Genomic DNA, 24,116 nt, shown 5'->3' with positions numbered 1-24,116 from the left:
TATCTATATAATATTTACTAATGCTAAAATTCGAGATCCTCAAATCCCAAAGTTTTAAACAGCAGTGGAATGTCAAATCCCACCTTTTGCCATGGAAATTCTGGCCACTCCACAGGCACTAAGGGAGCAGGGCTGACCTTCAGCATCTTTCACTTCTAGCACAAGCAGAGCATTCCCTAACTACTCTATCTACAAATCCATCCAAACCTGGATTTTTCTCTAAAAACTGAACAGTGTTTTTCGGGGATTTCCTAACTTTACCCTCTTCAGCACAACAGGCAAGACAATCCCTAACTCCTTTGTGGATACATTGTCCTGGTTACACACACATCTCACACATGAAACTTCATTAGTTCTCATGGGAACAGTCTTCCCACTGGTAACTACCTTCTTATCATCCTTGCATACTCGAGCAAAATGGCCTATCTACCACATTTAATGCATTCTTTACCAATAGCAGGACATTGTGGAAATGATGCCACATGGTTAAAACTAGCACATCTCTAGCAAATTATGTTTTTTGTCAGTTTACTTCCATGGTTGGCAATACCTGTGGGAAGAACTTACTACTCATACTTCGTCTACACTCAGCTCATTTTAGCTCCAACCTCTTCAACAGTTTTCACCTACCTCTCGGACTACTCAAATACTTTGGCAGTTGCAAAATTATCGTGCAAATTAGGATTACCTAACACCCAGTCTTTTTACTTCTAACATTCACTATAATTTGATCCCTGATCATTTTATCCCCAAAATTGCAGGTAATGGCATGCGCCTTAAGAGCAGTCAAATCATCAAAGGATTCTGTTTCACTCTGTACACGAGTATAACTGTTATATCTATTAAGAGCAATAATTGTGATAAGGTTAAACTGTATTCCATATGGGCTAATTCTTGAACTGTCTGCAAAATTCTAAAAACTGCTTGACTCTCTGAGCCTAGACAATGTAGCAATATATTTCTTTTCCCATTCTATCCCCATCAGTAGCCTTCATATATGTTAAAAATTCCTCCTTCCATCTAGACCAAGGAATAGGTGGATCAGCATGTAAACATTTAGCCAGAGGTTTGAACTGCCTCGTTGCACTTTTAAGATACTTTAACTAATTGCAAACGATAACATAGAACTAGAGTATAATCCAAAGCAATAGGAAAAAACTAATAACACAGTGAATAATGGAGTTTCGTTGGAGAGAAAGAGGGAATATGCAAATTAAACCCGTCACTGACCATTTATCCAGTAGCGTGTATCAATGATATAGTTGCAGTAACAATTATTGACGAATTTCGCAGCGGTGCACATCGGCGTGGACTGAGGCGTGCACTTACATTCCAATCAGCATTGCACATTTGTGTGAGCTGTGGTTTGTGCTTCAGTCTCACTCAGCCCTGCACATCAGCGTGAAACCAGACGTGCACTTAAATTTCAGTCAGCCATGCACATCAGCGTGAAGTCAGCGACGCAGTCACCCATGAGCGTAGTGACTGAGGTTAGAGGTGAGGAACAGGCTGATTGAAGGTTGATCGCCAAAATAGATAGTTGGCGTAACAGTAGCTGTAGACACGCATACATTATGAAGCCTAATATAAAATGGCAGACAGAAGTACAGAGAGTCGTTGTTCAGTCACACAATGCGCTAGTACGCCAGCCATGTGCATCGGCGTGATGACGAAACAAGTTGAGTATGTCGTCTCTAGAATCCGCCATCCTCCAGAGTCGCGCTGTTTCTGTGATAGCGGGAGGCTCACGGGCTGTTGCAGATTTTGTTACATTGGTTCTTGAAGAGGGTTGCTGTGACAGTGCGGGGTAGGCAGTACCTGAAGTAACTCGTCGACAGTGTAAATTTCCCAAAAATAAATGCAGAGTCCAGATGAGTTGAAGGAAGTTTAATCTTCTATGTCACAGTACCTTACAGCAGCCATCAGACAAGTCATCTGGCAGACTTCTCTGTTCGGTTTAGCACCCCACCCTTCAGCTGGCATGTGCCAGAATCAATAAAATCTTAAAGGGAAAGGGACCAAGGATAAATATATACAGAACATACAACAATATTATTTACTATTGCTAAAATTGGAAATCCTCAAATCCCAAAGGTTTAAAATAAGGTAGAATGGAACTTCATTCAGAGGGCGTGTCAGAGCTGCACCGATACTGCAGGGTAAGTAAACCTAGATAAGGAAAAAATCCATCCAGGCAATATGGTCTAAAAATAGGCACCGATACTCTTAATGACAAAAAAGTGCATACCTCAGACACGTGGTATATAAGGTGTGTATGATGAGGAATATGTGAGTTGAATACTCTATGATGAATAGCTCGCAGGTGCTGGAAAATGTAAGTATTCAAACATTTGTCTTAGGATGTAAATAGACACAGTATATATGTGCCCCCTAAGAAATAATGATCCAGTTAACCTAGTGTGAAAGTACTATCTCTCTTTTCAAATAAATCTGGGACCGATTGAAATGCTGTCTCTCGTACATGAATATGTGCCTCGCTGTAATTGGGGGCATAAGAACATCATAGTTGGAAAATACCCGTCATAGTAAAACAAGGTATGTGGATAAAATGAAAGCATTCATTGAAACTCCTACTTAAAGAACTGCAATGGCAAGAAAAAATGTGAGTCAATTAACGCATCCCAAGCAATTATAAGCTTGACAAAATGTGCATCACCTATCTTCCTGTTCGGTAGCAGATGTAATGTATACCTTGGATACCAAGAGCACAACCACTTCAGGCGATATACCAAAAATGCCTAACTAAAGGAACACACCAGTTTCTAAACATTTTAAAAGTGACGCAGATGACCCAGTATATCATTTCAAAAGTAGTAAGGCGGGTCATCCAGTTGTGAGACTGCGCTATCACCACAATAGTAGTGCCCATATTTAAATGGATATAACAATCTATAGCATCCCTAAAAAGCAAGTAACATGTATCGTAGGGTCCCTAAAATACAAGAAAATCAATGTAGCGGACAGTCTACCACAAGGTAGCTAGAATAAAAGCAATGCAGCTGCATTGCGCAAACAATGTATATCCAGACAGTCATATTCCGAAGTTTAATATATAGTACCTGTTGTGCAGGGGATGTATGAAATCTGTCAAGTTTTTAGTAATACATAATTACAAATCTTTGTAAAACGTATGACTGGCAGCCTGATGCAGGATGGAATCAGTGGATTGAAGAGTGGAATAAGTCACACCATGACCCTGTATGGCTCTGAGTTTCAGTGGAATTTCTTGAGAACGCCAAGTGGAAGATGTATACTATTTGTACACTGGACCCTGGGAACAAGGAGGGCATGATGTTAAACAGACACAAGTATGCATCATACATTCAGATGCAACCATGGGGGATAGTTAACTGTTATATTCAATAGCATTTTCCAACGGAATCTCTATATTGAGTCCTCATGTATGTGTGTCTAAAGGTAAAATCCCCAAAATCGCTTTCCTTTTCCGTATTTCAACTGGATCTCCTCGTGTCTTTAAGCCAGTTTATTCTAAAATCCGCCATCTAATCTCCTCTGGTTGATGAATTTAGTTCATACAGTGTCGAACTAACGATGCATTGATTCTAGCTGTCCTGATTTCTGAGCTGTGCTCTGTGATGAAAAGACGTCCCGTTTCACCCTCATAAATCAAATTACATGGTCAAAGAAGGAGTTTTCGGTCTTACAGTTTGTGAAAGTCCTTAAGTGCACCTTGTATTGATAGAAAGGGAAGTTGTCCGTTTCAATGTCCTTGTTGCACGCTTTGCAAGGTGTGCACTTAAAATGTCCAGTATTCGGTGTGCTACCATCAATGGTTGTCTCCAGAAACTGTACTGATGTCTGTAAGTCGGACCTCACTATATTGTCTTTGAAATTCCTATTCCATCTGTGAGCAAACATGGGGTTAGGGATTCTGTAATTCGCTTCTGCATCACTGTTTGGTATATGCCAATCTGAGTTGACCGTTTGGCAAACTTTCTCGTTGATAACTGAGTGTCTAGTCACATACCAATTGAGGTTCACCCAAATTATGTATGAATTCATAATTGAAAAAGTTAGGTTGTTGGGTTTTTTCTTTGAAATATACAAAGAAACAAACACCATCAAAGTGGAAGTTAGTAAAGTTTCTGTAAACGACCAGTAAGAGGTTTGGGTAATAGTCGTTTTTTAAGCACAAATGGGTTGATTGCAGTAATTGTAAAATGTAGGGGGTGTTGTGTGTTCAAAAAATAAATTGTGTACTGGGATCAAATGATGTGCTGCACAATTTAAGGCAGAGGGATTAAAAAAAATAAAGAGAACTAGAGTCAATACACAAAAGTGCAGAGGAAATGTGAATGTACGCCAAACCATACATGGGCCTATGGAGATGGTATATAGAAACATTCCAAACAGTATATAGAGGGCAAAATTGAAGGCTGAAGTAAAAATATAGTCAACTGAGATTTTTAAAAGAAGCCAATTTGAGAAATTTCAAAACGATTGAGATCACGGATGAACGCTTTACCCAGTACAGCAGTAGAAAAATGAAGACATAAGACAGTAGAGTAAAATGTGAATTCCGGTGGTGGTAAAAGTTAAATATTTTATTTTGCAAGTTCTGCATATTTCAGAAAGGTAGATGAAGGTTTTGACGAATGAACTAGGCAGAACTATTGGGAAGATGACAGCAAACAGCAGGGTCAGTGAAAGACTACATAAACGAAGCTGAGAAATCCAGTTATGCTGGAATAGAATGGAAGGTGATTGTCCAGATTCTGTCTGCAAATAGATGATTAGAAATGTTTTCATGAAAAGGTTGAAAAAAGAGGTATATGTATTTGTGAGTCACCAGCATGAATTGTGAGCATAAACACAAAGCTGTGAAGTCAAGAGTGATGCAGATTGAAAAGAGGACTTGAGGGTTGCTTCTTGGGCACCAAAGAATGAAAGAGTAGGGAATTAGAGGACTAACCTGACAAGAATCTAGAACATGCATCATCGCGTTTCAGGTTAACCACCTATTTGAGCGACCATCCCTGACCATTCAACAACTGCACTACATCTCATTGCCATTCTGCTTGCTGTCCTAAACTTCCCTGTAAGTGGCGTCCTTTCCATCACAAGTACAGGACTTCTGCCTTGATGCATTTTCCGTGGTCTCTGTCCCTTTGGCAATGAACTACCCATTGTGTTCAGTACTGCGTCGCACTAGTTTAGCGAACACTTACATGCATAGAATAATTAGATGGGTAGGTTGTGAACTGATCACATAAAGTTTCCTCGCAATATAACAGCATCAACTATGTTGAAAAACGTGGAAATATGTTGAGGAATTAAGAAAATACATAAGTGCCAGGCAAAGGTGAAACTGTTAATGGCAGAAAAAGTGTGATCTCTTAGTAGTGTGTCAGGGAAAACCAGACTGAATGACAAAGGGTTAAAAGTATTTCACAATTAGTACTTGATGGTGCATGAGATATTTAAGATGTTTACAGAGGGTAGTATTTAAATACATCTGATTGAGTATAGCTGTATAATAGGGAGGGATCTCGAGAATGTTTTCTAACTGTTAGAGTAATGGTATGTTTAGACGAGGAAAACTAGCCTATTAGAAAGAAAGCAATTAAAAGAATGCTATAATGTAAAGAAGACAAAAATGGATTTTATAATGCAGGAAGAGGATCCATTTTGTGATATATGTTAAAAAAAATAATAATAATAAAACCAGCCGTGGTAGTGGGATTTTCCTAGAGTACAGGGAAAATGGGGTTAAGTGACTAATGATAATTCTGTATATACAGAAGTAATCCAAAGGGTATCAGAAGAGAAGAAGAATCTTATGAAAAGGAGGAATCTGGCAAAGTATACAAGTGTATTTATTAAAGTCTGGAGCAAGAGAAAGGGACTAAAGAGATCAAATAGAAGAGGCAGGGTTTAGAAGCTTACTAAGACCATAGACGGAAAGTTGAGCTAAATTTCCTAGAAAGGTAATCAAGATGTTATGTATTTGTCTGAGTATTTCGCCAACTGAAGAGTGAGATCATAGGTTGAATGTTGAGAAGGGATTGGGTTAAATAACCCCACCCTATACAGCAAAAGGTCGAGTTTTATAGAGTTAATTTGAGGACCGAGTTGTAGTGATTTGTGAGAAAGTTTAATAGATTTTGAGGTGTGCAAAGAGACAAGACAGTGAGGCATGGAAGAGAGATTTGTTTAAAGGTTGGAAAAGGCCATTGAGCGAATCAGCAAAAGGATAACAGAAGTTTTAGAATTTGTGTCATAAAACATTGACTTAGATGGCAGTGGGTTAAAGCAGAGAGAGTAAAGAATAACTGGAAATTATTTAGAAATTGGACGAGCTTTGACTATTTGAAGGAAGTGGAGCAGGAAATGAGAAAAGGTGCAATAGATTCATGGAAAGGAATAAACACCTGATGCTTGTAAAACAGCTAAATTGTGGTGTTCCTCAGGAACGCTGCAGGTAGACAGCCTTGGGACGGTCAAGGTAACAGGTGTTGTGTTACCAGCTACCCAAATGTGCAATGCAGCGCTGATCAGCTGGTTTTCATTTGCTTATACCACCTCCAATATTTACTTCCGCGTGAATGTGGAATTTGACAGAGGTGGGTATTTGAAAGAAGGATCAACTACATTCTTGGTCACAGCTACTACAAACATGAGCAGTGGAGCAAAGGAGACCTACACTGACCCCCACCCCCACTACTAGTAGCCCGTAAGGAGGGGTATCGTGTGCTATGACAGACAGCACTCCTGCTGCAACGACGTGCTATTATTGACACTGTGAGAAACAATGCTGTACATAGCATACAACACACATCTGGAGTCAATCTTAGTCACTTTTACCTGGTCGGGCATATATGTTGAAACAAAGGTGGCATTCTTAACACTATGATGCAGTCACAGTACCTTTTTATGTTCATCTTGTGAATTAGAAAAATACTAGGCAATAAAATCAGTTTTCAGCATTTGTCTCAAAAGGCCAAGCCCGCTTCCGAGTCCGAAAATGGGTCAAGAGAACTATTAGGCAGGACGCTATCATGCTCTCCAGAAAATGTTTTTTATTGTTCAAGCATTTGCCTCCACGCAGTGAGATATTTCTTTAAATCGTTTTTTTAAACACATATTATTTGTCAAAACATCTCATATAACGCAGAGCTCTGTGCCCCAGAAGCCTCTGCAGCATCAATATACACCAATTGAATTTGACCATTTTCATGTGTAAAATGAAAAGCAATACAAATGAAACATTAACCCTAAAACTGTATCTTTAAATATGTATCCATACGATTATTGCATTCACGTTATTAATATGAAAGAGACGTTTGCCTGTTGAGCATTTGATTATACTGCAATGCCTTGTTAACGAATTTTCTTTTGTGTTTTGAACAGGCAGTTCACAAAGACGGCACTCTTCAATGGCCAGGATACATTCCATGACTATTGAAGCACCTATAACCAAGGTTCACCAAGCTTCTTATTTAATTAGTCTTCAATTCGTACTTTTAAGAGTATATGTGATTTATTATATTCCTGAGAAATTTGTTGCAATAACTAAGAAACTGTTCACTTTATCTGAAGTATGCCTTTGTGTGCATTCTTGTATAAACAACTTTATTTCTCCGCAGTTAGATGTTAGTAACTTAAGCCTGTTGTTACTGCACACTCGCAGCAACTTTTATTGTTTTATGGCTTACTTTTTTGTTTTCTACTTTGATAACCAAACCGAGAAATGTAGAGCGGAAGTGACCTCACATACTGATCTACCAAACTTACGTCTTTGGCGTCATGCAAGAGGAATCGTTGCAGAATGCACTCGTTAGTTTAATACAGTTCTAGTTGAAGCCTTGTGATAAATTATTAAGATTGCACTGACCTGGCATTATATAGTAATCCATTACTTCATCATTTTCATAATATTTAGTTTATCCTCTTTCTGCTTCTTATGATGTATTAAATATCACTATTACTGATTATGTGCCTCTAACCTTAAATATGTACGTTACGTCCCCTCCTGGTCTGCGTTTTCAAGGACTAAACAAATGGGGTTATCCTTTTCTTTATATATTAAAACCCTAGCTCGATAATGGGCTTGAACAGATTTTGTCACTTCCATTATATTTTCCGTCGTTAATCAGTGTTATTTTTGCGTTGTAGTTTTAGCACCACAGACACAATGCGTTGTTATTTCTGTAGTGAGCCAGGTTTGAGGACGGTGTGTACAATATGCGTAACATTTTGCAACTTCAGTCAAATTCGACTTCATGCAATACTGCTGAATGCTGAGTGACTTTCCTTCTCTTTGATTAAAGATTTTTTTTGTTTGCAATTAAATGGCCATCTTTGAATGGTTCCTTTCCTTAATGAATGCTGCTTCGGCATCGAATGCCCTATAAGGAAAGTGAAAAAGTTGCAATCAAAGTATCAGACATTCTAAATATTCACTATTAGCATAAACGGCAGTAAGTTCTCATGATAATTAGAATATTATTGCCAATATAATAAGTTCATTTAGCATTTTGTTACAATTGGATTTTATTAAGATATTTGTGGTGCTGTTGGAGAATGCGGAGTAAGGATAAAAATAAGTATTCTAAGAAATATCTGCTGTCTTGACTTGCAGTGAACAGGGCCATAGTTTGAGAAACCCGTCTGCATGCAACCAATCACGCAGATGTAAACTTTTTGGCTTAGAGGTAGTAAAGTATGGAGACCACGAATTGTTTAAAGATTGTTTAAGCAATGAAAAAGCTGCTGTTTTACAAGAAAGACTAGGGTAAGTGGGAACCTGGCACTCATCTGTCTCATGCTTTGACAGAATTTGCAAGTAATACAGAAAGGTCATGATTTAAAGTTGAAGCACTATTTATCGACCCTGACAAATTACAATTCCACTGTTACGTTTACTATCCAGTTCGATAAATAATAATTATTAGTAGTTCATGGGGAATAACCCTGGGCGGAGTTGCACTACGCGGAGCTACGTGAAGTCCAAAAAATCCTTTGTTGCACTACGCGGAGCTCCGCAAGCAGTGGAGTACGGTAGAAACGTGCAGCTTGCTGTGATTGCACAGTGCGGAAAAGCATCTGCCACTGTGCAATCATTGCGAACATCACCATGCACAGCTCAAGCTTACCTTTTTTGGCGCTCAAGCAGATTTTTACTCGAGCGGCAGTTTCGCAACGCAAACGGGCAGTTTCTCAACGCGAGTGGTCGCAAGCATACTTGACCACTCGCAGTAAGAACCCTGACCCCCACCCCCGCGTTGAGAAATCTCACCGGGAGGTTTTTTCCCATGCTTGCCAATTTGATGTTGACGATCGCAGAAGGAGGAAAAATCTCGCCAGAAAAACTCTGCTCCACTGCGCGAAGTGGAGTTTTTCAGAACTCCGCAAGCTCCGCGTAACGTGGAGTGCGGGAAACTCCGCAAACTCCGCGAGCGGAGCGGAGTCCACCACCCAGGGTTAAATAACATGCAGGTTTTGTGTTTAACGCACCAAAAGCTGCATGATGCTGTAAATGCCACATATTTTCCACTGTTAAATCTTGGCAAATTTCACCTGCAAAAATTTAATGAAGGTTGAGTTATGGAACATATCTCATAAATATCAAAGGTGTTAAATACCTTCAAACTTATAATTCCGACCCATGAGTAAACAAGGGTTAGCGCATGAGTCTGAATATTACGAGCAACTTGTAATCTTTCTCAAAATGTTCTCCTTTGAAACGTCACCTAGTGTTTACACTGGATTTGATATAGAATTCTATTTACAGATATCAGGTAATCTAACCATATAGATAGTGCAATGTCTGTGTGTTTCTTCACATTGCTTACTCCCATGTTCTGTGAAAACATTCCCTGAGCCTTAACGCCGTTTAGCACTAACCCTGGGCGTAGGAGCACTACGCGTAGCTACGCGAAGTGCACTTCGCACTACTCAAGCTACGCCTAGCTACGCGAACTGTGCAAAATGCTGTTCGCACTGATTGCACAGTGCCGGATGCTTGTCTGCACTGTGCAGTCATTGCAAACTGCATCTTGCACAGTGCAAGAGGTCGTTTTCTGCAGCTCAAGTAGATTTGTACTCGAGCAGCAGCTTTCTCAACGCAGACTGGTAGTTTCTCATCGTGAGCGGTCGCGAGCATACGCGACCACTCGCAATGAGAAAGCTGACTTCCCTGCGTTGAGAATCTCACCGGGAGGTTTATTTTCCACGCTCGCGATTGGCAACTTGATGTTGCTGATCGGGAACGAGGAAAAAGTCTCGTCGGGATGTTTTTATGCTCGCTCACCAACTTGACGTTGAGGGCCGCGAGCAAGCAAAATATGCCCGCTACACGTTTTTGCACTGTGCTACATGCAATTCGTGTAGCGTGTAGTTGCGCAAACTATGCGAGCGTAGCATAGTCATACGCCCATGGTTATTCAGCACCCCTTGCTAAAGAGTCATTCAATCAATCAATCAATCGGGGGTTTGTATAGCGCGCTACTCACCCGTGAGGGTCTCAAGGCAGTAGGGGGGAAGGGCGGCTCCAGATCAGTCGAAAAGCCAGGTCTTAAGATCCTTTCTGAATGCCTGGAGGGTAGGGGAGCATCTGATGTTCATAGGGAGCTCGTTCCAGGTCATGGCTGCGATGTAGGAGAAGGCTTTCCCGCCCGTTCTGCTTCATTGTCATTAGGTCAAGGGTGTTGAAAGATCTTGATAAAGAGGTCTTTTCATATAAACAGTTATGTGCATTTTTCTCACTCTTTACTTTCAGAAACACAGCGGAGACTTATCAGGGCGTAATCTATAAGTCAGGAAAGAGGTTAGCTTTAGTTCGATGACTGTATCAGTAATATTTAAAAATGCAACAATAGTGCAAGAAAATCACTTTACTTTGTGAAGTCCCATTTCACATGTGACTAGTCCCGTCAGCCATAGCTTTGGAGCTCCGAAGGAGAATTATAACTGCATATTCCTCACCTTAGAATACTCCCCAGGCACAAAACTGGATCCAGAAAACTTTCTCCATAGTAGTGCTTCGGCGTGCCACTGGGTGGTGCCATGCAACTCTGTGCTGGCTGCACATTGTCCCGGTAATGATGTAGCAGGGTACCCATGTACTCTGATGTTGGCTCCTTTCTTACTACAGCACCCTTTGGAGATCCGGAGCTGTGCTACTAACTTTGTTGGTTCCGATGACTTCTAAATCGATTTCTCCAGTGTGCTAGAGAACAATTTTCCCGCCTAAAACTGTAGGTTCCAAGCTGAACCACAACTTCTGGAATTGTATGTTGGTGATGGAACCACACAAGGTTTGCCTTTGTGTCTGGCCTCAGGCCACGACCCTTGAGTCGTGCGATAAGTGCCCTCTCATTCACCCGAAGGCGAGACTGGAAGGCAAAGCTGTATATCACTGAAAACAAGAAGAAGTTGTGATGTTCACTAAATTCACACTCCTGATCCATGTTGCAGGTGCTGACTCTGTCTCGGTCTTGAGGCTGTTCCTGCAACCAATCATCTGTGCCTGCAGACTTCTAGTCGCTCTGGCTCCAAAGAGAAGGTGTGAGGTCGTTGTTTTGTCAGTTGCACCCCTTCGAAGTCTCTGGCCACAGAACTAATTACTTATTTAGTCCTGATATACCTTGAATTTCCCGGCCACTTCGACAGTGCAGCAAATAGACCTTCATGGATGTCATGTTGCACATTTTCAATGTGCTTCTGGTTCCCACTGGCATGCTTTTGAGCATCATGGACTCGCAGTAGCCTCCAGTCTTGTTACTATTGAAGTGTCCACCTCTGTCACAATCAGTCCATTTAGGACCTGTTATAGGGCCCTTACCAACTCTGGTGCAGACTTTTACTCAGACCGCCAGATCCATGCTGATACCTGCTGCACCAACACTACTTTTGGACCCCAAGCTGACTTTGGCTCGAGCCTGACAGATGTTGCGCTACAAAATCACAAACACACAATCAGTTATCAAGCAACCTTACTTTAACCCAGTGCCTGTGCCACATCACATCTATCTGCAGAAAATCCAGTATGTTATTGGTTCTGACTCAGATTCTATGCCAGAGAAGGGTCACCCCAGGCTGATGGGGATGGCTTACTTCCCCATTGCTATACTGATGATGCCTTTACACATTGACTTACAGAATTCTAGTGTGCTTGACGTCTCGCTTGAAACCGAGATTGATTCACCAATTGGGCCATCAGTGGAAGAAAGTTCCTCATTTGCTGTTGTGGTCCATAGGGCTGCTGAGGCACTCAAGTTGCATCTGCTGTCAATTGAGACCAGAGCAAATATTCTCACTGTGATTTTACAGCCTATGCCAGCTACTTTCGAGCCCTTGCTACCTTTCAACGATGCACTCACTGATACTCTGATGGCCACTTGGTCATAACGTTGTTCTTGCCTGCCTGTGAATAGGCAGGTGGCCAGACATCAAAGACCAGCACCTGGTCATCAAGCACCTGACCTAAGAGAGAACTTTATTGCACATGCTTCAACTAGTAAGATGAATCCTAACTCATTTCAGCTGCTCCTCTGGATAGGGATGAATTCTAAATGGGATATCAGTCTTCCAATTCATCTTCAACTGCCGCAAAAGTCACCAAATTACTTTACTGTGCACTACATGGCACATGACAAACTTGCGGGGTGGGGATGCAATATTTCCTTCCACACTAGAGCAAATTTCGGACAATCACCTTTCCATTCTGTTGCAAGAGGTGCGTGCGGGTGTTGCTGTACAGGGGTGCTATTGAGAAGGTTCTGGACTCGGAAAGGGTAGAATGTTGTTACTCTTGCTATTTCCTTTTAGCGATGGAAGGCAGTGGCTTTAGGTCTGTTCTGGACCTTTGACCTCTGAATGCTTTCCTGGAGAAGTACAAATAAAAAATGTTGATGCTGGACCAGATTCTGGATGCTCTGGTCCCAGGTGACTGAATATTGTCCTTGGACCTGCAGAACATGTATTTTCTTATACTTGTCGTGCAGTCAACAGTCATTATCTTGTGGTTCAAGACCAGGAGCATTTCCAGTGTGCTGTGCTCACCTTCAACTGCACCAGCATCCCTCTGGTATCTACTAAAGTTATAGTGCCAGTTGCCACCCATCTGCAGAGGTCAGGGATACCGGGAGTATCCTACATCTATGACTGGCTGTTGGAGCTGGGTTCACCACAGTCAGTTGTAGAGCCCCTCTGGATGATTTCAAACCTCTTGGCATTGTTAGGGTTCACTAGCAAGGGGCCAAATTCCTACCTGACTCCTTTGCAGAGGCTTCCATTCAATGGAGCAATTCTGAACACAGTAGAGTTCAGGGCCTTCCCTCCATCTCAAGAAGTCCAGGGCATTTAGGCTGCAATCCTGATATTTCAGGTTCGATCCTGGATCAAAGTGAGACAAGCTCTAAAGCTTGTTGATGTTTTAGCCACCTGCATCCTCCTCTTCAGCTATTCCGGGTGGCACATTCTGGTGGGATCGGTGTTAAGGCCAGTGTGATTCACATCTTGAAGTAGACTACTTTAGATATGCAGTAGTGACTGCTCGAATGCAATTGGTCCAGCAGCCGGCCTCTCTCCGTTCTCCACCCAGAGCTGATGGTGGTGATGGAGGCACCCGTGCTGGGCTGGTAAGATTATCTGGGTAGGTGGAGATCATGGCACTCTGGGCTCTAGCTGAGGGTCAGCTCCAGATCAGTCTGCTGGAGTTGCAGACCATCGGGGTGTGGGAGGGGGCTGGTGCAGGTTCACGTACCACACCACTGCCATCTAATAGTGTAACAAGCAGGGCGGTGTGGGGTCCTAGGTCCTGTGCCAGGAGACTTTGTACCTCGAGGTCATTGTAGAGTCAGGGCATTTTCCTAATTGGGAACCACCTGAAGGGTCCCTGAATGCTAGAGCAGACAAACTGAGCAGGTGCCGTCTGACAGATCACATGTGGTATGTACAGCCCCAGGTGGTGCAAGGCATCTTCCAGCAGTGGGGAAACCTCTTGTAGATTGAGTTCCCACTACAACACTGCCTAGTAGATGTGTTCTGGTTTGAATGGAACATGGGGCTCTTGTATGCTTTTCTGACCCTTCTTCTCCTGCCCAGAGTTCTTAAAAAGATCAGGAACTCTTGGGACCTAGTCATCCACTGATTGGGCCAGGAAATTGTGGTACACTGGATATTCAGGGCATGAGCATTCAGTGAGCAGGCTGCCACTTTTCAAAAACCTCCTGTATCAGCAACAGGACAGAGTCTTCCAACCCATTGTGTGGAGACAGACCGATATCAACTGACGGCTTTCAGTCTGTCACCTGAAGTGGTGGAAGTCATCCTTGCCACCAGGCACAGTTCCACAAATCCATTTTAGCTGAGGCTTGGGACAAATTTGTGGCCTGGTGTTGGATTGGCAGGACTGGCCCCTAAGAAAGGAAATCTGTGTTTGTTTCATCTATGTGGAGAATTACCTCCAGTTGAATGAAGGAAAACCAGAGATTATGTTGATTGACAAGGCCCAAAACCTTTGGGCCTCCCATTGGTAGCCTGAAGAACTTGGCACAACTTCAACGCCTAAACAGGTAGTCACGTTTTTGGGAGTCCGTCTTGACTAACTCTTCACTATGAAACAGATGGTTTCGCCCATTAAAGGCTCCTGCATTCATACAATGTGCCTTTTGAGAAGAGTCTTCCCATTCCTCCCACTCACACCGAGGAAAACTTTGGTTCAGGCTCTTGTCATTCGCTGGTTGGATTATCGCAATGCCCTATTTGGCTCAGCAAATGAGTCGTTCTTATCACATCACAGCTATAAGTTGTTAAGAATACTGGAGCGCATTTAATTTGCAATCTTCCTTTCTGGGATGCATCTTCTCCCCTTCTGCATTCATTGCATTGGCTGCATCCTCTCCCCTTCTGCGTTCATTGCATTGGCTGCATCCTCTCCCCTTCTGCGTTCATTGCATTTGCTACCGGTCTGGAAAATATATATTTTTTTAATCTGCTGCCTTATACACAATGCTCTGATAGGGCAAGGTTCCAGCTATTTATCGTTGAAGTTTATTCATCATCACCTCCCAGACTCTTAAAACCCATAGACAAAGCCTTGCTATCTGTTCCACGGGTCAGAAAGTTCCGATCTGGTGGCAGGTCGTTTTCTTACCTAGCCCCTCTTTACTAGAATGAGCTGCCACTTCACGTTCGAACTTGTACTGAACACAGTCAATTTAGGAAGTCAATAAAGACAGTAATGTTCAATCTTAGCTATTTCGTCTTGCCTGTGATCTGTTGCTGCACCGAGAAACCCCTCCCGAGGTGATTTGTGCATGTTATAAATTAAAATAACATAACTATTCTCATCCCATCTTTGATCCAACAAGTTCTTGCTGTGGGCACAATTAAAGGCTATTTATTGGCCCTTCCAGACTTCTGCTTCTGCCAGACTAACCATTCTTGTTTAAATCACCTCTGTAATGAGATTCAGAAATGTTTTGGCACGTTTCCTCCCAAACCATTTCTGATGCCACAGTAACACCTTAATTTTGTCTTGGCATTTCTCATGTGTGCACTCTTCGAGCCGATTCATAGCTGCACGCTGCGTCTCCTGACTTCAAAGATCAAATTCCTCATGGTGATTATGTCAGCTTCTCGTGGTAGATATCTTCTGGGACTTTAAGTGCAACCCCCTACATCACAATTTTTCAAGACTAGTTGGTGCTAAGGTTTAGAGTGGCATTCTTGTCAAAAGTTGTGACTCCCTTCCACATTGGACAATCTATCACTCTAGCAGTGTCCTTTGCTCCACCTGACCCACAAAAGAGGAGAAGATGATGCATGTGCTGGACCCTGATAGGACTTTAAGATTCTGCATTGGTTGCACCAAGGGCCATTGAGTTGATAATCAACTTTTGCGGTGCTCTCTGGGGCAAAGAAAGGGAAGGCTGTGCAGGTGTGGGTCCTGTAAAGGTGCATAGTCCTCTACATTAAGATCTGCTATGCACTGGCAAGAAGTAGCCTCCAGAAGGGATGAGAGCCTTCTCCACCAGGACTAAGGCTGCTATCCCTGCATTGGCTCAGGGTTGCCTGTCCTTGACGTCTGCCAGGCTGCGACTTGAATGTCAGTGTACACATTGACAACACATAACTCCCATGACAGCGAGGTCCAGGATGAAAAATATTTTGCCCTCTTAGTCCTCAAAGACTTTTTGTTCTGAACCCACTCCACAGATCCTCTGCCTGGGCTGTCACTGCTCTGGTATCTAACATACAGTTAGAAGTATCCATCAGAGCAAGTTACTTACCTTTAGTACCACTTTTTCTGGTGGAAACTATCTGCAGAATCCTCACTGCCGTACACTCACCATTCTGTGAATTGGCCTCTTTATAACTTCTGAAAAGTTTCCAAGTTAGTATTTAGAGCACTGGTACCAACAATTGGCGTCTTTGTCTGATGGCATGGAAAATTAAAATGCCAAGAAACTGACGTCAGCCAGCCGAGGGTGGTACTTGTACACACTGTGCCACTTATCGCCACATGTGAGTGTGGCTATGGACAACATTTTCTGGATCTGCACTTGGGTCTGGGGGTCAGAGGGAGTAATCTGCAGTTACATCAAGTATTGACCAGAAAGAGTGCTACTGAAGGTAAATAACTTGTTCTTCCATGCTGCAATTTTTGTGTGCATCCTTCTAGTAAAAGTGAAATTGTTAGCCCAATAGTGCAAAGTATGGTTGGCTGAATAACAGCTTTTAGCAGTTCAAGGCCCTAAATAATGGGGGCAGAAATAAAATGAAACTGCAGGAAATAGGTGAAAAAAGTCCTAAAACCGAGGTAACATTACTCCAAATTTATTTCTAAATCCAGATGTGCCAACATTACATTATTATCATACCACAGGGGCAACCCTAGAACAGGAGCCAGGGGCTATGATAGCTATTAACCAAACAATGGCTCTTTAGCTATACTCACACACTATACAGTTAGGTACCCACAGAATTAAATCACAAGAAAAAGAGGAAGATAAGGAAAAGGCCTGATGTAAACATAATATCATAAATAACCATGTACAAGATATAAATAATTTTAATGAAAAACAAAGGGCGCTAAAACAGTTACACTCATACTATACATAAAAGAACACATAACATGTGAGAAATCAAAACCACAATGGCAGAGGAAAATATGTATACAGCAATAAACACAGTATACAATCACAGTATACAATCAAACAATAGTGTCCTCTAGAATTTAGGCCATGTTGGAAGCTTCGATGGTGTTTCAACCCAAAGTTGTTTAAAGGGTCATCATCAGGACATTAAGCTTCAGGAGTGAAAAGCGACCACTTAGCAAAGTTTTCTAAAAGAATGAAAACATGTACATAGGATTGATAAATAATAATGCAAATCAGAACTAGTCAGGCCTTATCAACACGGAGTGTGTGCTCAGGAGTCTTGGGGTTGGTGAAGTAATCAGAAAAAGGTTTATAGTTAAGGGGGGCAGGGGGGAGGAAAAGAGTAGAACCAATCGCCCCAGAAATTACACCAAGTGCAACTAATGTGAAAAAAAGGGGTGAAATATTAAAACTATGATAAAAGAGGAAAATCTTAAAATGCTGTTCTACAGGATACTCCTCCTTGTATCCAACATAAAATGATTGTTTTATTGAAAGTTATTTGTAAAGCAGGGGAGTCCTAGAACAGAAAAAAGAAAATGAAGGCAGAAAAATGATTATTATAATTACGCCTAGACTAAAAATGAATTAAAGATAGGGTACGAGGTTGAGACCAAAACTCATACCTGTATATTAGAAACTCATACACTAGATGTAGAATCATCATTGGAAGGCGTCAGTAAATGATGCCAATAGAATGATGTTCATGCCGGGAAACGATATCTGTGACTCGGCCTGTATGCTCGCACATCTAGTAATTCCCTGTGTGTGAGATTAAACAAACTTTCTTTCAAATTGGTGTCTACACAAATTTTTTAAGGGGACCCTTTTTTGTGAGGACATTGACTGCCTTGACATCCTCTATAACTGTTGTACTGATTCGATTTCTCCGATTCATTTACTTCCTGAACTGGTCCCCAGTGAAACCTTTTTGTCCCACTGGTTGTAGTCAGGTCGTTCTGTTTTTCTGATTTAGTCATCACGATATGGTCGGCATACTAGTGGTTTAATTTATTTTTAGCAACTTGTCTTAAACCTCTGACCTGATCGTTTTTGCAGTAATGTTCACTTATGCTCACGGCAATCTTGCGGGTATTGAGGTCCCATTTCATTTTTCTTTTTTCCAGTAATTCATTTACAAATGCTCCGATGGTGCTAAGAGGTCTAAACGCACAGAGACTGAAACCGACCGGGGTGTTTAAACTATCCCATAGCCATTACTTGAGCGGGAATTCAAAATTTGCAAACATTCGTGACAAGAATTTTCAATTCTATTAAGGACTAGGAGGCGAGGATTATGCTAGTCTCATTTCTTTATTTAGAAATGCCCAGCAGCCATGTAAAAAACCACATTACCCAGAAACACTTGGGTGATAACCATAGAGTCCGCACTATAAATAGGTATGTAGACAATCCCACTTCCTCTTTCTTTGGTGAGGAGTAAATCCAGGAAACAGCAAACAGTGCAATAAAGTCAATGCAAAGGCAAACCCCAGTCCAGGGAAAACGAAGGAAAGGTCCAAAACAGCAACAGCTGACGGCAGAAACCAGGAAGAATCTTCAAAGAAGAAAACAGGAGCATCCACGTCGCACTGTAGGCACGTCATTTGGGATCTGATCCTGAAAAGAGACATAAAGCCGTAACACACGTCCAGTATATATAGAAACATGTAGAGAAAGGGTGGGAAGAAAACAAGGCAATAGAAACTGTCATAACAGAATAATGCATAACCATAGGTCAGTAAGATACAATGCATAAACAACGGGTGGGATAATCCTCGCCTCCTAGTCCTTAATAGAATTGAAAATTCTTGTCACGAATGTTTGCAAATTTTGAATTCTATTTCAGGACAGGAGGCTCCGATTATGCTTGTTTAAAGCTCATCCAACACCACAGAAGCAACAGTAGCAATAGGCTTAAAGTAAAAAGTCTTAAAAACAGAATCTGATGACCAATCAGCAGCTTTCATAATGTCCCACAAAGTGACTCCCAATGAAAAAGCTTTAGAGGCCATGGCCCCACGAGCAGAATGAGCACCAAACACAGAAACATCAATGCCCGCTTCCCCCATAAGCCACCGTACCCAGCGAGCCAATGTGGCAGGAGTAACGGGGCGGAAGGGCTTTTGCAATGCAATCAACAACTGACCCTGCATGTCGGAGCGAAGAAGAGAAGTACTCACCTCATAATCCTTAAGGCATTGAACAACACAAAGATTGGGACGAGCAGGAAAAGAAGGGTAAGAAACAACCTCAGTATTAGTTTTAGTGCGCCTGGAAAGGCGAAATGTAATCCCTTCAGGCGTGAAACTGCGTCCAGCAAGATCCAACGCGCGAACGTCTGAAATCCGTTTGCAGGAAAGCAAACACAGCAACATAGTAAGCTTGGCCAAAAGTTGCTTACGCGATAACAAAGAATTGATCGGCCAAGCTTCCAAAAAACGTAAGACAACCGAAACGCCCCATAAAGAAACATATTTGGAACGTGGAGGAGTAGCCATTCGAATACCTTTAAGGACCTTAGACACAAGAGGATGTTCCCCCACAGGTTTCCCATCTACAGGAAGATGGCCCGCCGAAATCGCGGAACGGAAGTTGTTGACTGTACGGTACGCCAAACCAGAAGAAGAAGACAGAGAAGCCAAAAAATTGACAATCAAAGAGACATCAGCTGATGTCGGATCAACTTGCCGTTGAGCACACCAATCACTCCAACGTTTCCATGAACCTCTGTAACGTTTGTGAGTACCCGGGGCCCAGGCGTTGTTGAGGAATCTGGAAGCATCCGCAGAAAGGCCTGACGCCGCCCAACGTTCCCCGAAATCCGCCATGCCAGGAGAAGGAGAGAGCCAGACTGAACCAGGGGATGCGGATTCTGAAGCGGATCTAACAGGAGATTCTGCTTCCGAGGAAGAAGAAATGGCAATGCGCATGCCATTTCCAGGAGAACAGGGAACCACGGCTGAGCCCTCCACAGAGGAACAATCAGAATTAATTCCGCCTGAAAGCGTGTCGCATAGGCCAGAACCCTGGGGATCATCATGAACGGGGGAAACGCATAACATAGGGAGGACGGCCACGGTTGAAGGAAAGCATCCGTTGCCAGAGCCTCCGGATCCGGTCTCCAACTGAAGAACCGGGGAAGTTGGGTGTTGAGACGGGACGCAAAGAGATCGATCAGACAAGGGCCCCAAGCCCGGAGGAGCTGGCGGAACACACGGGGATGGAGTCTCCAGTCGCTGAAGTCCTTCAGATACCTGGAGTTCCAATCCGCCACAAGATTGCGACAACCAGGAAGGTATTCCGCAATAACTGTGATCTTGTTGTGAAGACAATAGTGCCAGAACTCCTTGGCAATCTCCGCCAGCAATCTCGACCGAGTCCCCCCCAGCTTGTTGATGTATCGGACTGCTGATACATTGTCCATCCGAAGAAGTATGCAGCAGCGGGACTGAAGAGGAGACAGACACTTGATCGCGAACGATCCCGCCAGTAACTCCAGACAATTTATGTGGAGTGAAAGTTCCTGCGGAGACCATCGTCCTCCTGTCGAGATCGGGCCGCAGCGGGCCCCCCAGCCCCAACGACTGGCATCAGACTCGATCACAATCTCCGGAGATGATCCGAAAAGAGCCCTGCCGTTCCAGGCCTCCATGTGATCCAGCCACCACTTCATTTCCGACTTCGCTTCCTCCGAGAGAGGAATGTGGTCGGAATAATGAAGTCCCCGCCGAAGATGCTGAATCTTCAGCCGCTGCAAAGCACGGTAGTGCAGAGGAGCAGGAAATATCGCTTGCAGTGAAGACGCCAAAAGACCGACAACTCGAGCTAACGACCTCAATGACACTGTCGGACTCGAGATAACGGAATTCAATTCCCGTTTGATGTATCGAACCTTTTGACGAGGCAACAGAAGTTGACAAGTGAGGGAGTTGATCTGGAACCCCAAGAAATCTATCACTTGAGTAGGAAGTAGTACAGATTTGGGAACATTCACTAAAAACCCGAGAGACTGAAGAAGATCGACAGTCCACTCCAGATGCATCATCAGCTTGAAAGGACAATCCGCCAGGAGGAGGATGTCGTCCAAATAGATGATCAAACGAACCCCGCGACTGCGGAGGGACTCCACAACTGGACGTAACAGCTTCGTGAAGCACCACGGTGCTGACGAGAGGCCGAAGGGAAGAACCTGATATTGATACCAAGTCCCCAGCCACTGAAACTGCAGAAAGCGGTAATGGGGAGGAAAAATGGGAACAGAGAGGTAAGCATCTTTGAGGTCCAGTCGGACCATCCAATCCCGTTTCCGCAGGAGATCCCTTAACAGATGGATTCCCTCCATCTTGCAGTGACGGTAAACTATTCCCGCATTGAACTCCTTCAGATTGAGAACTAACCTCGATCCCCCTCCCTTCTTCTCCACCAGGAAGACTGAGCTGGCAAAACCCTGAGGGTGGCGCACGGTCGGCACAATCGCCCCCTTCAACTCCAGAGACCTGAGTTCCTCTGTGATGAACTCTTGACTTTGTTTTGAGAAATGAAGGGGAAAAGGAGGATGGGACTGACGGATTGGCTGATAAAACTCGAGTTTGAAGCCCTGAACCGTCTCCAGCACCCATGCATTGCTGGAGATTGATCGCCAATTGTCTAGAAAAAGGCGAATCCTGCCCCCAGAACAACACTGCATGCAGGAAGAATTCTCACCTGAAGTGGCGGAATCGTGATATCCGCCGGAGGAGCCACCGGAACGTCCTTTTTTTATACTGGCCACGGCCTTTCCTTGATGGATAGAAATTGGATCGCTGGGTGTAGCCCGAATCTTGTTGGCCTCCTCGTTGGGACTGATACCCTCTTTGGGAGGGTTGCTGATGACCACGGCCGGAAGAACGTCCCCTACTTCTGCCGGCCCTGTTGAAAACCGGACGAAAAGTCCGGCGAAGAGATGCTTGGGCTTTATCCAGGCCACTGAAAGTATTGACGAAATTGGTCAATTCTTTTAAGAAGGGTTGCCCGAAAAGCAGACCCTGGGCAGCAGGGCCCGACTCAGATGTCGCCAGTTCTGCCAGCTTAGGGTCTAGCTTGAGCAGGATGGAACGGCGCCTCTCGCTAGAGAGCGCGCAGTTGGCATTGCCCAACTGGCAAATGGCACGTTGAGCCCATTCAATGAGTTCATCAGGGTCAACCATCCTGTTGGTACTCTTTGCCAAAAAGCCAAGATCTAACATCTTGGTGAGTGGCCCCAAGAGATCTAAAACCTTGTCTTGGCAGGCACGCCAGGACCTGTCGAGACCTTTCTTTGGATCCTTCGCAAATTTGCGTAAATAAGTAATCATGGTGGGATCCACCTCAGGAGTCTCAGCCAGGTGGTCTGCCAGGTCGGGCCGGGGGCATTCAGAACGGAGGCGGGCACGAACCTCCTTCTCGAATGGCCGACGTATGTGTTGTTGAACGTATTCCGTCACCGCCGGGGACGGTAGCCATGCAGTGGACTGGGGATGGACAATGTCCGCAGGCTCGAAAGTGAGAACAGGAGGGTGTAAAGGCGCATCAACAAAATGCTCCTTACATTTTTTCTTTTTTGGAGGGGGAGGAGCGGGATCAGAAGACGAAGAGGAATGCTGATCATCACTTTCGTCATCCTCCACAATAGTAACAGGCTTGGCAGAAGACAAAGACTGCGCCAACTTTCTGAAGTCCGAAGCATGCGGATTACTTGGAGAAGAAGAAGAGGACTTTTTAGCCACAGAGACCCAACCCTGCTGTTGGGCATATTTTGTCAAGTGCCGCTTCAGAGGCGTAATAGCACGCACTAGGGCTTTGTTCATGGAGTGTTGGACTCCTCTATCCAATGCCTCCACAAGATCCTGTTCCATGGATTCAGGAGCCTCTTCATCAAACTCGCCTTCCTCCTCGTAATAATAGTCACTCATAATGCACGAGGATCGTGAAAATATGCCCACAAATAGAGGAAGGACAATAATAAATAATGCCAAAGGCAAAATTCACAGGGCAGTGAAAAAATCCTCACAGCAAGTCAAAACAGCAGAATAAACCACTGGCAATAACAGTAAAGAGTGAAGGGAGGACTCGCTGCCACACAAAAAACGTCACTCTAGGCAAAGCCTATGCAAATTGTTACAGCCGGAGACTTGTGCCAGACTCCGGCATCAAAGGGGTCAATTCTGAAGGCTGTGGGCGTATAACGTCGCGAAGGACGTCCTTCAGGGAAGCTCCGGTGAAAGGAAAACACAGAGCGCCGTAAATACCAGAATGCGCATGCGCGATAACCGGCTGCCTTCAGGAAGCAGGACAGCTCGCGCGAGCAGCGCGAGGCCGCCGGGACCCCCAATTCCACTCCACAAAGCTCGAAAGAGCACAGGCACAAAGCGCCCGGCCCCTGGAAGGAGAACCCTCGCTCCCAGCCGCGTTACGCCGATAATGAAAAACGGAGCATTCGAAACCCAACGCGGCGAAAAGCGCAAGCAGAGCGCACTATAAGGCACAAACAATGCAGCAATACAAGCACAGTACAGAGCAAGTAAAACCATAGTAAGGTAAGAGAGCACTTAACTGGCTGCGGAGCAGCAAAGAAAGAGGAAGTGGGATTGTCTACATACCTATTTATAGTGCAGACTCTATGGTTATCACCCAAGTGTTTCTGGGTAATGTGGTTTTTTACATGGCTGCTGGGCATTTCTAAATAAAGAATTGAGACTAGCATAATCGGAGCCTCCTGTCCTGAAATAGAATCGGGAGTGCGCTAGTTACAGCGGGTTCCATGGGTCATCAGAGACTAGGGGTAAACCAAAGTTGAAACGACAAATCGAACCACCTGCTTACTTGAAATGGAGCTCCGTGTGCGATATCCATCATACAGGCGAACAGCAATCCAAAAGAAACCCGAAAAAATACTGAATCATTGTGATAGGGGTTACAATAAAAAATAATAAAGATCATTCTGCC

At 43.7% G+C, this 24,116-nt stretch overlaps 1 protein-coding gene across 2 annotated transcripts in view; it reads left to right on the top strand.

Annotated features, from left to right (window-relative positions):
* PDE8A (phosphodiesterase 8A) overlaps nucleotides 1-24,116 on the top strand; it is a 2,294,608-nt gene that overhangs the window by 1,786,508 nt on the left and 483,984 nt on the right. For both annotated transcript variants that reach the window (XM_078684749.1, XM_078684748.1), the window contains exon 13: nucleotides 7,393-7,463. In XM_078684749.1, coding sequence (XP_078540875.1) covers nucleotides 7,393-7,463 — 71 coding nt within the window. The remainder of the gene's footprint in view (nucleotides 1-7,392; nucleotides 7,464-24,116) is intronic.

The sequence above is a fragment of the Lissotriton helveticus genome, chromosome 3_2 (genome assembly GCF_964261635.1).
Source record: "Lissotriton helveticus chromosome 3_2, aLisHel1.1, whole genome shotgun sequence".
NCBI lineage: Eukaryota > Metazoa > Chordata > Amphibia > Caudata > Salamandridae > Lissotriton > Lissotriton helveticus.
Note: the sequence above shows the minus strand (reverse complement) of the source record. Positions and strands in the feature narration are given on the sequence as shown.